This window comes from Muntiacus reevesi, chromosome 3 (assembly GCF_963930625.1).
Source record: "Muntiacus reevesi chromosome 3, mMunRee1.1, whole genome shotgun sequence".
Taxonomy (NCBI): Eukaryota; Metazoa; Chordata; class Mammalia; order Artiodactyla; family Cervidae; genus Muntiacus; species Muntiacus reevesi.
The window spans coordinates 127144255-127159244 of record NC_089251.1 but is presented as its reverse complement, the minus strand read 5'-3'; the positions used below and the strand labels follow the sequence as shown (position 1 = coordinate 127159244).

General features: G+C 42.1%; 1 protein-coding gene across 2 annotated transcripts in view; it reads right to left on the bottom strand.

The window, feature by feature from the left end:
- The window catches only part of EPHA4 (EPH receptor A4), a 158569-nt gene that overhangs the window by 87230 nt on the left and 56349 nt on the right, over positions 1–14990 (bottom strand). For both annotated transcript variants that reach the window (XM_065930471.1, XM_065930470.1), the window contains exon 4: positions 6710–6865. In XM_065930471.1, the coding sequence (XP_065786543.1) occupies positions 6710–6865 (156 nt within the window). The remainder of the gene's footprint in view (positions 1–6709; positions 6866–14990) is intronic.

Sequence of the window (14990 nt, the reverse complement as noted above, 5' to 3'; positions counted from 1 at the left end):
TCCTTAAAAAACTAAAAATAGAGTTGTCGCATGATCCAGCAATCCCACTTCTGACCATATATCCAAAAAAGAGGAAAACTCTTAAGTTGAAAAGTTATAATACATGCACCCCAATGTTCCTAGAAGCACTATTTACAATAGCCAAGATAAGAAAACAGATGAACAGATAAAGATATGTGCTTGTGTATATATGTGTGTATATATACACAGACATATTTAAATGGAATATTAGCCATAAAAAAGAATGAAATCCCATTTGCAGCAGCATGGATAGACCTAGAGATTATCATACTAAGTGAAGTAAGTCAGAGAGAGACATTATATAATATCATTTATATGTGGATCTTAAAAAATGATACAAATGAACTTATTTACAAAACAGAAATAGAATCACAGACATAGAAATCAAATTTATGGTTACCAAAGGGGAAAGGATGGGGGGAAGGATAAATTGTGAATTTGGAATTAACAGATACACACGACTATACATAAAATAGATAAACAAGAGGGGCCTACAACATAGCACTGGGACCTATACTCAGTATCTTGTAAAAACTCACAATGGAAAGGAATCTGAAAAGAAATATAGATATATAACCAAGTCACTTTGTTGTACACCTAAAACACTGTAAATCAACTATACTTCAATTTTTAAAAATCGTATTGAAATTTCTTCTAAGAAATGATTCATGAAATCAAAACCCCTTCATCAGCTTAGATGGCATCCTTGTATGTATGGAGGTCTGAGTGTCTGTCTTGCTGGCAAAGTCACCAAAAACCCTGTCGACTTTTTAACCGATACATGTGTCTGAGAACACTGACATTTCCACTCTTTGGCTGTAACCTAGTAACCTATGGAGACTATAGTGCCTGTGTTTATGCAACTCCAAACCAGGAGATTTTCTTCATCTGAGGGACAAAGTAAGTACTCAGTTTCCACTAAGGGAGAATGCTCATAGCCTTTGAAATACCTCCACTAGAGCTACCACTGAACTAACGAAATGACCTGTAAGTGCCATTGAAGAGCACATCTCCCATCATGTGCCATCCATCAGGGAGGCTCTAAATCCCTACTGCCTAAAGATGGTCCAGGCTCCCTGGGTGGCTAAATGGTAAAGAATCTGTCTGTCATCGCAGGAGACTTGGGTTCTCTCCCTGGGTCAGGAAGATCCCGTGGAGAAGGAAATGGCAACTCACTCCAGTATTCTTGCCTGGAGAATTCTATGGACAGAGCAGCCCGGCAAGTTACAGTCTATGGGGTCCCCAAAGGTCGGACACGACTCAGTGACTAAATGACAAAACAAAGACAGTCCACTGCAACAGCAGCATCTGAGGACTTGTGAGAAATGCAGAATCTCAGACCTGACCTCTCCAACCAATCCCTAGGTGATTTCACATGATTTCTATGCACATTCACCTTTAAGAAGCATTGTCAAAACTCTCTGTTCTAATGGGTATGGATTATTTTCTTGAATTATATGATGCCTCATTGAAATTCTGCCTATCTCACTCATAGCCATTTATGTCCACCTAACAAGAGGCTCTAGCCAAAAAGTCCTCCAAGAGATAAACTTTACTCGCCATTAAATTCTCTGAAGTTTTCCAGCAATGCTGATGGTGTGAAGAACGTCTTAGGCGTTTCCTTCTAAATTAGCCAATGCGACTTGTATTCACCTGGTCTAATCATTCGCCAAGTGAACAAAAACCTGATTTTACAAGCCAGTGGAGGAGTCTCTCTCTTTGGCTAGAAGAATGAGTCTCAGAGAGTGTGTTTTATTTCTTCATTAGTGTGCCGTCACAGTGAGCGATCACTAAAAGCAGGGCTGCATAAGAATGTTGGGGTTAAAGACAGCATAATGAACAAAGAAGGTCCCTGATTACCATGGCTGTCAGCGCAAGGGAATTGGGTTTGTCACCTGGCTTAACCAACTGGGAAGAGCTGATTAGAGGCTGGAATCACTTTGAAAGGATCCTTGATGTTTATGTTCCTTTCCATCCCCACATCTTGTCAAGAGAAGCCAATAAAGCTGGGGGTGGGGCAAAGGGGAAGGGCTTCATTTTATGGGTTATTTGAACAAAAGGTTCTCTGAGAAACTCCCACTGTCTTCTCTATTGAAAAATCTGCTACCGTACTGTCTGTCCACTGGAACTTTCTGTGATGACAGAAATATTTTCTAGCAGTGCCATTTCTAGCAGTATGCTCACCACATGTAGCTAGTGAGTCTTTGCAATGTGCCAATTAAAATAGCCACATATGCCTAGTGGCTAATATGTTGGACAATGTAAGTCCACTATTCACCAGGATGGGAGAAATCTGGAGGAAGAGCCACAGGCCAGAATGGATTCTAATTCTGCTGGTTAATTCACTAGTCTATCCGTTAGCAAAATATAGTCACTTCACAGATTAGCCATATCTCAAAGAATCTTAAGAGTCTTTTGTGCAGTTAATATTTATCAAATTAAAAAAAAAAACTTAAAATTTTAACTTTGTAGAGGAGTGGTCTCAACCTTGTCTGTACGGTAGAATGAAGAGGGCAACTTTTGAAAATACTGATGCAAGATCATGGCATCTGGTCCCATCACTTCAGGGGAAATAGATGGGGAAACAGTGGAAACAGTGTCAGACTTTATTTCGGGGGGCTCCAAAATCACTGCAGATGGTGACTGCAGCCATGAAATTAAAAGACACTTGCTTCTTGGAAGAAAACTTATGACCAACCTAGATAGCATATTTAAAAGCAGAGACATTACTTTGCTAACAAAGGTCTGGGCTATGGTTTTTCCAGTAGTCATGTATGGATGTGAGAGTTGGATGGTGAAGAAAGCTGAGCACCGACGAATTGATGTTTTTGAACTGTGGTGTTGGAGAAGACTCTTGAGAGTCCCTTGGACTGCAAGGAGATCCAACCAGTCCATCCTAAAGGAGATCAGTCCTGGGTATTCATTGGAAGAACTGATGCTAAACCTGAAACTGCAATACTTTGGCCACTTCATGCGAAGAGTTGACTCCTTGGAAAACACCCTAATACTGGGAGGGATTGAGGGCAGGAGGAGAAGGGGACGACAGAGGATGAGATGGCTGGATGGCATCACCGACTCAATGGACATGGGTTTGGGTAGACTCCGGGAGTTGGTGATGGACAGGGAGGCCTGGCATGCTGCAATTCATGGGGTCGCAAAGAATTGGACATGATTGAGTGACTGAATTGAACTGAGCTGATGTCTGAGTCCTAATTCCCAGGACTTCTGGAGTATGGTACAGCCATTGGTGGCATAATACTGTAGTCAAGTTAGAAAATCTCTTTAGAGGGGCAATGAGATGCATGGGCCATCTGCTGTGGAGGTAGTTTGGAGAAGGGAGTGACCAGCTGGGAATAAAAGAAAAGAACAAACATTTATTAGATCCCTACCTTGTGCCAGACTTTTCCAAATATCTTCTTATTTAATTTTTAAAATGACTCCACAGGTAGTTAGGTGAGAATCCCATTTTACAGATGAGTAAAATGGGGCTTTCATTTTGTCTGCCCTCTGACACTGGCTTGCAACTCAACATTCAAAAAACTAAGATCCTAACATCCGGTCCCATCACTTCATGGCAAATAGATGGGGAAACAATGGAGACAATGACAGATTTTATTTTCTTGGGCTCCAAAATCACTGCAGGTAGTGACTGCAGTCATGAAATTAAAAGATGCTTGCTCCTTGGAGGAAAAGTTATGACCAATCTAGATAGCATATTAAAAAGCAGAGACATTACTTTGCCAACAAAGGTCCATCCAGTCAAAGCTATGGCTTTTCCAGTATGGCTTTTTCCATGATCCATCACATCACGTATGGATGTGAGAATCATACCATAAAGAAACCTGAGCGTTGAAGAATTGATGCTTTTGAACTGTGATGTTGGAGAAGACTCTTGAGAGTCCCTTGGACTGCAAGAAGATCAAACCAGTCAATCCTAAAAGAATCAGTCCTGAATATTCATTGGAAGGGCTGATGCTGAAGCTGAAACGCCAATACTTTGGCCACCTGATGCAAAGAACTGACTCACTGGAAAAGACCCTGATGCTGGGAAAGATTGAAGGTGGAAGGAGGAGGGGATGACAAAATGAGATGGTTGGAGGGCATCACCAACTCAATGGACATGAACCTGAGTAAGCTCCAGAAGTTGATGATGGACAGGGAAGCCTGGTGTGCTACAGCCCAAGGGGTTACAAAGAGTCAGACATGACTGAGCGACTAAACTGAACTGAAACTGGGGCTTGAAGAGATTAAATAGCCTTGCAAGTATGTGGTGTTAACATCAGTACCATGTTTCCTCTTAACTCAGAGCCAGAGATGAAATAAATGCAAGGATCCCGGTAGGAAAGTGTCAGAGGATCACATGTTGCTTTGGTACTTTCATGGGTCTCTTATCAATGACACAAAAAGCCATCTTTCTTTCATTGTTGAAAACAGTCTCTGAAAAATGCAAAAGTTACTTTAGTGTTAAAACTCACGTCTACCCACAGGCTAACATCAATATTTTCTTTTTCTTATTTGCATAGTTAAGGTAAAGCTGTCAATTTAATTCCTACAAAAACATAAAATTTCAAGGGTTCAGAAACCACTTGTACACATATGGCAAATGTGCCAGTAACTCAGGCATGTACCAACTTTTGGGGTCTCCCTAAACTCCCACATGGCAAACTGCAGGAATTAAGTGATTGGCCCATGGTCCCCTAAGATGCTAGACAACAGATCAGAATCATAAGACTAAAAACACCTGGGAGAAAAAGCCAGGTTGTCTTGCCATCAGAGGAGAATTTTATGAGGTTCATGACACAGTCAAGCCCTGACCTAGAGAAAGACTTTATCTGTTTGAAAAGTAGGAGTTGGGCTGCATGACGCAAATTGAGGGCAATTAGCACACTGTTGGCCCACAGAGTTTCCCTTTGAGTTTGCTACTGTGACCTAAAATCACAACTGGAGGATCACTGGAGAATCAACTGGAGACGGAGGAGGGTTTATTATTAAGCTAATCTCACACAATGGAACATTAAAGAAGAATATTTAGATTGGAAAAGAAAAAGGTTGGGACTTGAGCATATCAAATCGACCTGGCATGCAGGGGAAGCAGGTAGTCTATGGAAGCAACAGAAAAAGAAGATGAGGAAATCTTTGCCCAGTTGTGCATACACCTAAGGCTGGCCCTAATAAACTTCCTTCTGGAAGTTTGTGCTTGAGCTGGGGAGGGGTAAGCATGCTTCCAAATAAACAGAAACTCTGCAGGAGTCTTTTGGTCTTGCAGAGCCATCACTCGGCTGGGGTGGACACTGGCGCTGGCAGTTACTCTCTAAAATGAAGATAATATCTATCTCACATATTTGTTATCTTGTGAGCCCTATGATAAGGTTAATGGAAAGTGTCTAATACATTACCTGGATGTGATGATAAAAAGGTTGCTGTTATCATGATTATAATTATGATCATCTCTGGTTATGAAAGGAACTCCTGAAGGTAGGGCAATTTTAGTACAAATTTGGGACTGCCCTGAAGTTTCTCCACGTGCTCCTTTTGAAGGTGGTCCTTGACTGGGCAAGAAAATGCCCCCACCACTGACCCAAATGCCTCCAAACCAGATAATACTCCTGTCTGCCTGTCTCCTGGCCTCATTTCCAGGCCAGCCAAGGTAGAATATATGGTAGTTAAGAAACAAAATAATGGAAGTCTTAGTGATGGTAAAAGCTAAAATCCATCAAGTGGCATGATTTTATGCATTTTACACAGTATGTAAACGACGTGAAGGTGTTGAGTAGGAGCAACCGTGAAGGAGGTACTATTATTAGTCCATCTGACAGATGAGGAGACTGAGACTTCAAAGGCTCCAGCAGTCACCTGGGTACTAAACAGTGGGCTGAGAAACAAATCCCAAACCTGTGCAGAGCCTCTGTGCCTGGCCACTGGGTTCTGACCCTCCAAACACAGACTTGGCCAATGAGAACCCAAGGGCACCCAGGTCCACCACTCCCTCTTCTGGTCAAGGTCATAGCCATTGCAGGATTTATGAATCCCAGAGTGTGAATGAAAGCGATAGTAACCTTTAGGACCACTGTCCATATAAAGTGTGAGAAAGAGTTCTCTGTTCCCTGGCATCCCAAGGTGCCAACCCTGTTCCTTCCTTACCCCAGCGTGTGTTCAGTGCCCATCATTCAACAAGCATGCACAAGGATCCAGGCCTAAATGTTATGAACACAAAACTATGAGGAAAAAGAAAAGCAGTGCAGTGAAGGGAAATGACATCACAAGCCATGAAGTCAGCAACCAGAACTAAAACCACCTGCCCACACGTGATCCCATCCTCTACCTGTTTCCCCTGCAGCTGTCAAACTTCCCAAGAATCCATGATGACATGTTAAAACCGTTTATAAATTCCCATCTCAGCTCTAATTACACTGTCACACAACCCCTGAATATACCACCTCTGCTATAAAAACTAGTCTGTCGGCAGCTGTGCGTTCTGAAGGCAACAAACTCAGTGAGAATGAGCCATTCTTTTCCTAAGCATTTCTCCTGCTCTGAGTGAGAAAAGCACATTGGATTTCATTTGCTCCCCTGCACCGTTATCCTGGGAGAAAAGCTGACAGGTGCCCCAGTGATGGTAACGGAAGCTAACAGCATCCATTACAAAGGAGATGGCATCCAAGACAAAGGAGACGAGTGTGTAACTTACGGGTGCAGGGCATGGAGGCGGCATCGTTGTCCGCTCTGAAGAAGCCTCGGTCACAGGTACACGACGTGGCGCCTTCCCAGACGGAGTAGCTGTGTGGCGGGCACTTGGCACAGGCGGCATCCGTGGAGAGGGCCTTGTAATATCCGATTTTGCAAGCTAAAGGGAAGCAGAGAAAACAAACAAATATAAACCCCTGGTTAACAAAGCAAAGCGAGATGCCACTTCCTTGATCCAGAAGGAGATAGTTTTTGCTAACCTCACCGACTCAATGGACATGAGTCGGAGCAAGCTCTAGGAGATGGTGAAGGACAGGGAAGCCTGGCGTGCTGTAGTCCATGGGGTCACAAAGAGTCAGATATGATGACTGAGTGACTGAACAACAAGTGAGCATCTGGCGGAGATGCAGGTAAAACAACCCAAAATATTTGTTGACAACAACCACTCTTTAACAGTCTTTAACATGACTGGTCAGGTGGCAAAGCCCTGTGAAAAAATTTTTCTTAAAACCAGTTGTATCAATAAAGTCACACCTAAAGTTTACCCAAGTGCTTCCTACATGCTTATATGCACAACACTGTTTGATCTTTACAGCCCTCCATTTCCACAGGCACTGTTATTAGCCTTACCTTAGAAACGAGGAATACCAGCTTTGAGCAGTAAATTGTCGGCACCAGACCACGCATCTGGTAAATGTCAGGGACCAGCTTTGACCGCAAGTGTTCGGCCCCCTTTTGGCCCCATGCTATGGAATCTGAGAGCATGGTCTTGAACCAACCAGTTGGAAATGTAGCTCAGTACCAACCAAAAATTGGTAGGTGATTATTTCTTAATTACAGCCAAAGTGAAAAGCCCAACATAAGCAACCAAGCATAAAAGAGTTGGTTAGATGTAGATCATGACTTCAGGAGAAAGTAATATAAACTACCCACAGAACATTCTGGAATATTATATGTTAAGTTTTTTTTTAAGATCAGCAGATACTCTGTGTTTATTTTCAACTTCATAAAACCCTCGTGTTTTCCCCTTCCTCCATTTTTCAACACCTCCCTCCCTCTGCACACACAGCCCAAGCGACTGGTGGGGAGAACATGGACCATATAGTTCCTCATGCACCTGACACGCTTTCCATGACTTCATCTTTATAAACATCATGCTGACACTGAGGACTGCTTTGACTAATGTGGAAAACCTCAATAATTCTGGGAAACCTCACAATAAAAAATAATTAATAGGGTCTTGTTCTCCCTTTTTCTCTCCCCTATGCCCTTCAAGATCACCTCCCAAATCTGTCTCAACCTCACATAAAAACTGACCCACACCATCCGTATTAAACCCACAGTGACAGGCCATTAAGAATCCAGTTGTTTTATAAGACCCGAGGTGCCACCAAAAATGCGACAGTTACCCACAATCTTTCCAGTATGACTCACTCTCAATTTTTTTTCCATTTATCACATACTTTGGGTATTTCCATGCTATCAAAAATATCAGCTGGGAGAAGGCCCTTTTCCGTCAGCGTGACCACTGCAAGAGACCAACCGTTCCAGCAATCAGCAGATTTTACTCAAACCAGAAGATAAAAAGAGATCCACCGAACTGTGTGATTCTCTGAGAGATATGGCCACATTCCCCATCTCGTTACTCATCCATCAAGCATCCATATGGCTTCCAGGCGAAGTCTGTTCCTCCCTCCAGCACATCCTGTTGGTATTTTTCTTAATCATGCTCTGCTAACGGGCAAGCGGAAAGGGAGTTGAGCAGAAGCTCCAGAAAGGTCCACAGTGACTTCACCATTATTAACTAATGCTGTTTATGGAACTTCCTTTAACGAGCCAAAACTTTATGATGTGTGTAGCGCCGACAATAAAAGCACTCGGAGATCAATCTCTCCCTTATTTGCGTTCGTCTTTCACTGGACCGGAACATCTTAGAAAAACAAGTTGCCCCAGTGGCTGAGATTTATGCTGTCTCAAGTTTATACACATCATGTCATTAGATAAGGTTCAACATGCAAGGTGCTTTGTGGTCACGCTTAAAGATGACCCTGCGCTTTCGATTAAAATCAAAAACTCCAGTTTTGGCGGGAAGAAGCACTGAGGGTTCAACTTGACCCTCCCACTTCAAACACAATGGTGTTTGAACTTGAACTTGACCCCAACTCACTGGGTCACATGTCACTCAGTCAGTCACAGCCCACAAAGGCAACTTGTGGTAACGGGTCGCTCAGGGCTGGGACTAGCCAAAGCGATAAATTGCTTTTATTTGTTCACATCTGGATGTTGGAGGAAAGCTTTCCACATTCCTGACTGATCCTTGTGAACATTCCTTCATCAGGCATCAAATGTAAAAACAAAATGGGAGTGAAATATTGAAAACAAAAAATTGGTCTGTGACTGCCATGTGAAAACAGACCACATTTAAAAACTTGTTAAGAAAAAAAGGCACTGCTGCTTCCACAATGTCTATTCTGATAAGAATACTTTCAGTTAGACAATTAAATTCCTAGTTGACAAAAATAAAATTGAAGGATGTCCTGAATTTCTTAAAGTTCAAAAATTAGTTGTGTATATACATGTTCATTTAAGAAAGAAATGAGTTTTCAATTTTATACTTCTGTTTCCTTGAAGCTAGTACATTAATGTTACCAAGAGTAAGTATCTGTGAATTCATTTGAGGAATACTGAATTTTATATCTATTGGGGATTTGAAAGCTGCTGTTCTGTTCTCTAAACACACTGACTATTTTTACTCTCTTTTCCTCTTGCTTTTATAAGCAAGAGCAGAAAACACAAAATTGTCATTGGGCAACTCTCAGCAACCCTTGCTACCCTTAACAGATTCTTTTGTCTTCAACTACATTAAGACCATGTTATTAATATTTCAGGATTCTTAGAAAGGATCTCTCAAAATATAGTAGTAGTTTTTCATGCACACAGCCATTTCACTGCCTACATTCAAAATGACCTTCTAAATTGATGGCTGAGTACATTTCTTTGCTCTGTGTGGTTCATAGCCTTGCAGCATTTGGGGCATGAATGTGTAAGTACATCCCATGTTTATTCACCACTTATTTGCATCTTAAAATCTACAGTACATCTTCCATTCTAAACAAAATCTCCACGAAATGTGTATAGCAAGCATTGACATGTGCTATGCTTTTCCATCATTCTCTTTTAGGTGGAAACTATTCCACTACAGTTTTGAAGGATAGTGACTTGGTAAATGCGTTTGGAGAGAGCACACCCAAGAGATGCTTTCCTTCTGCCCTCTTGCTGGTGAGGATTCACTAGATGGGGGTACAGCAAAAGGAGAGCTTTACTTGACAGTTCATATATGCCATTGTGGGAAAATTAGTTCACATATGCCATGCAAAATTGTCTTTTCCTTTAGCTTTGCCTTAATAACTTTTTTCTACTGCCTTTAAATAAAAGAAGATATTAATAAATGGGAGTGCAGAAGAGAAACAAAAACTGTTCTATCATTGGCTCGTCCAGTAGCATGCAGTAGCAGGATAATCTTCTGTACACCTTTCCTTGTAATACAGCACTTACATGTAACTACTTTTGTTTAAAAACAGTAACAAAATAGTTCCTAAGGCAAGGTAGTATCTGCAGGATTACTTAGTGTATAGATGAGGTATGGACGTCCCTGATGGTTCAGACGATAAAGAATATTCCTTCACTGCAGGAGACTTGGGTTGGATCCCTGGGTCAGGAAGATTCCTTGGAGAAGAAAACGACTATCCACTCCAGTATTCTTGCCTGGAGAATTCCATGGACAGAGGAGCCTGGCAGGCTACAGTCCATGGGGTCTCAAAGAGTCAGACATGACCGAAGAACTAACACACACACACACACACACACACACACACACACACACACACACACGAGGTGTACTGCTCAATTTAAGGAACCAGTCACTACATATGAATGTTTAGTCATTTTTCTCCTTTTTAGAGAAATACAGAAAGATCGATAGTACCTGATTGCCTTTATAGTTCATCTTTTAAGCTAGTTTATAAACACTTGCTAATGATCATGTCAATTGTGATGATAATAGCAAGCATTCATTGAGCATTTATAATGTTGACATGCATTATTTCATTTAATCTTCACAACAATCCTGTGAGATTGAAGCTTTTCATTTTCCATTTGGCAAATGAAACAATTGAGGGTTTTGGGTAACTTGTCCAAGGTTACACAGTCAAGTGGTGGGGTCAACATCAGATTCTTCTAAAAGTTTTCACATACTTATACAAAGTTATGACTAACTTCCAGCAAAAATGCGACACTGATATAATTGAGTGCTGGGGAAACAGAGGTGGTCCTAATTTCTATTTGCTCACCCCAGGCCATCCAGTTGCTACCTTCATCAGTCACATATCTGTGACCCACTTTCCAGGTCCACATCCTTCAAAGCTGCCCTGTTTAACAAGGCAATGACTGGTCCACAGGTGGCCCCGAAGCACTTGAAATGTGGCTGGTCCGCATAAGTGTGAAATACACACAAGATTTCAAAGGCAAGAGGTAGGGTTTGATATTCAGGTCAGGAATATTGCCTGGAGAAGGAAATGGCAACCCACTCCAGTATTCTTGCCTGGGAAATCCCATGGACAGAGGAGCCTGGTGGGCTACAGTCCAGGGGGTCACAAAGAGTCAAACATGACTCAGCGCGCACACACACACACACACACAATTCAAAGCTTTAGTACTCAAAAAGGAGAAATAACAGTAATTTTTATATTGATTATATATTGAAGCAATATTCTGGATATGCTAAGTTAAATAAAATACCATTAAGTTTAATTTAATCTTTTAAATTCCACATTTTTGAATTTGGCTACTAAACCCCATAAATTATCTGTGTGACTTGCACTATATTTCCATTGGGCAATGCTATGCTAGAGTATGGACTATGAAGTCTCGTGTGTGTGTGTGTGTGTGTGCATGTGAGAGTGTGCGACTCTCTTGCAAATGATGGGGTCTGACTGTGGTGGGGGATTTAACACCATCACCCAAGGACTTTTATTCAAACTTACCCTGAGCCCACCTCTGGGAGGCTGATTCACTTCTATTTAAGCACTGCTCTTAGGCAGCTGGCTAATTTGAAAAAAAACCTAATTTGTGCTAAAGTACTAACAAATAAACATTAATGTGTTAAAAATTACCTTCCTAGGTAATGAATTTGCATTTTAATTTGGAGTCTCCAGAAGGTCAAAGCTGAAATTCTAACAGTGGCTCCCTTGGGGAAATCTGAGCCATTTATACAAACTGATTCTGGGGGAACATTTGGCTCTGGGAGGCCTGTGGGTCCCTCTAACTGCATCATGTGGGTGGGACATTAGGCACACACTTCCAGACCTGTGGGCTCCCCTGATAGTTCAGTCGGTAAAGAATCCGCCTGCAATTTAGGAGACCCCGGAGAGATTCCTGGGTCGGGAAGATCAACTGGAAAAGGGATGGGCCACGACGGAATCGACTGAGCATGCATGCACGCAGACCTGTACTATGGGAAATTCTGCCTTTCGTGTACTGAATATATAGTAGTTGACTTCCCGGGTGGCTGAGATGGTAAAGCACCTGCCTACAATGTGGGAGACCTAGGTTCAATCCCTGTGTCAGGAAGACCCTCTGGAGAAGGAAATGGCACCCACTCCAGTACTCTTGCCTGGAAAATCCCATGGACAGAGGAGCCTGGTAGGCTACAGTCCAAGGGGTCACAAAGGGTTGGACACGACTGAGTGACTAAACTTTTCACTTTCAGCATGCTTAGGAATTTGTTTTAAATATATCAAAGTTAAGTAATGGCCATTACCAAGTTGAAAGTGAAACCATTAGTCACTCAAATGTATCCGAATCTTTGCAACCCCATGGACTGTAGCCCACCAGGCTTCTCTGTCCATGGGATTCTCCAGGCAAGAATCCTGGAGCGGGTAGCCATTCCCTTCTCCAGGGAACCTTTCCGACTCAGGGACTGAATCCGAGTCTCCTGCATTGTGGGCAGATTCTTTACCCTCTGAGCCACCAGGGAAGCTATTGTTACCAAGTTAGTCTCAGATTAACTGACTCACTTGTTAAACTGAATATTATATGACTAACGTAAGAGGATTTCTCAAGAGGAAAGCAATCTGTCAAAGCAAGTTTCTGGGGACTTCCCTGGTGGTCTAGTGGTTAAGATTGTGTGCTCCCCGTGCCGGGGACAAAGGGTTCAATGCCTGGTCGGGGAACTAAGATCATGCATGCCACACAGCACAGCCAAAAAGAAAAGAAAAATATATACAAAAATAAAAGTTTAAAAAAAGGAAAACAAAAATAAAATGAGGTCTCTAAAGAGGGTTTCTGGGCTTCCCAGGTGGTGCTAGTGGTAAAGAACCTGCCTGCCAATATGCTATTGCAGGAGACGTAAGAGACATGCCTTTGATCCCTGGGTTGGGAAGATCCTCTCAAGAAGGAAATGGCACCCACTCCAGTATTCTTGCCTGGAAAATCCCATGGGCAGAGGAGCCTGGAAGCCTACAGTCCATGGGGTCACAAAGAGTTGGACACAACTGAAGTGACTTAGTAGTGGATAGCAGTGGGAAAGAGGGTTTCAGCTTTCAGATTTTTGCTCAACTGTGTGATCTCCATCTTTGGGGAAGCTGTGAATATTAAGAGATCCCCCACAGTACAGACGGGAAAGCTGAGGCAGAGAGGTTAAAGACGTGCCCAAGGCAAGGTTGCTTTTCTAACCTAGGCAGTGTAGTTGAACCTATAAATCAGGTGTATAAATCTCTTCTCATGCTTTTGAAAGCTATAGGTAAAGATGGACAGTTGTTGCAGGGAAATGGGGCTATGCTGTGGGACCACTCGGCTCTGTTTCATTTAGAAATAGCAAAACAGTGGCAAAACCACACCGTCCAGTCATCTGCCTTCCACAACTGGTTTTCCTGATATATGTTTGAATTGACTATTTGAAGAAAATTTCCTGATCATCTAATCCAGGAATGGGCAAACATCTCTGTAAAGAGCTCTCCTGCACGCTTAGCTGCATTTGATTCTTTGCAAAACCATGGCTGCTCTGCCCACAGAATTCTCTGGGCAAGAACACTGGAGTGGGTTGCCATTTTCTCCTCCAGGGGATCTTCCCAACCCAGGGATCAAACCTGAGTCTCCTTCGTCTCCTGCAATGGCAGGCAGATTCTTCACCACTGAACCAGCTGGGAAGCCCTGTAGAGAGCTAGATAGTAAATAATTTGGGCTTTGCGGGTAAAGGTGAAGACCGAGGATATTAAGAAGGTACTCAAATAACAAAATAAAATTCTGAGAAATTTTTACAAGTTTTTACTGATAGAATTAAAAATATAACAGTAACAATTAAGTGCTATTTGCTCATGAGAATGGAATTCCTAACTGGAGGGATATTTTACACAATTGGGGTTCAAAGAAAGTGTTTCTTATTATTAAATCAATTGCAAATGCCATCTATAAAAATCATCCTTAGCTCTTAGATCATAAAAACAGGTGTCAGATCTGGGGGTCACACTTTGTCAACATTAAATCTAGTGCAACATATTCATTTTTGAGATGAATGACTTGACCACCCCAATCCTTCTGCAGCACGCCAGGATCAAGCCTGGAATCCAAGGTTCCTAGATCTCTGTTATCCTGCAGTGTCTCCAGGAGTTCCAAGCAGCTACTAATCTGAGACATGATAGAATGCACAGGCAGAGGGAAGGCAATTGAGCAAAATGACTTGAACAATACTTCAGAGATAAGACAAAGTCCAGGTTCCTCCTCCAGGGCTATACAGGACAATCTGATAGACATCTCTGAGTTCTTTAGGAACTCAGGTCCCCACCCAGATGGAAAACAGGAACTCCAGAGACCCCAGTCTGATTGGAATCAGAAAGTTGATAATTATGATTCCTGGAACACCACCCTGTTATCTCACCACTAATCAATCAGAAGAAAGTCACATACCCTGCAGCAGTCACCCCAAACATTGCCTTTTAAAAACCTCCCTGGAAAACCAAATGTCCTTAATCTAGTACTGAGTCAAATTAGTCAAATTACCCAAACAGGAGGTAAGATAATTAATGGAAAGTTTATTCTTCTGTACCAATGGTTTAAGAAAGGGATGCAGTCCGATTTGAGGGTTGATTTGCTGATTAACTGATAATAAATATGAAGTGAAGCACAGTGTCCAGTGTGTATTAACTGCCCATTAAAAGGGTAACTTATACTACAGTAGGATGTAACAGGCTGCAAAGGTGCAGATAATCCATACATTTAAAAACATATAA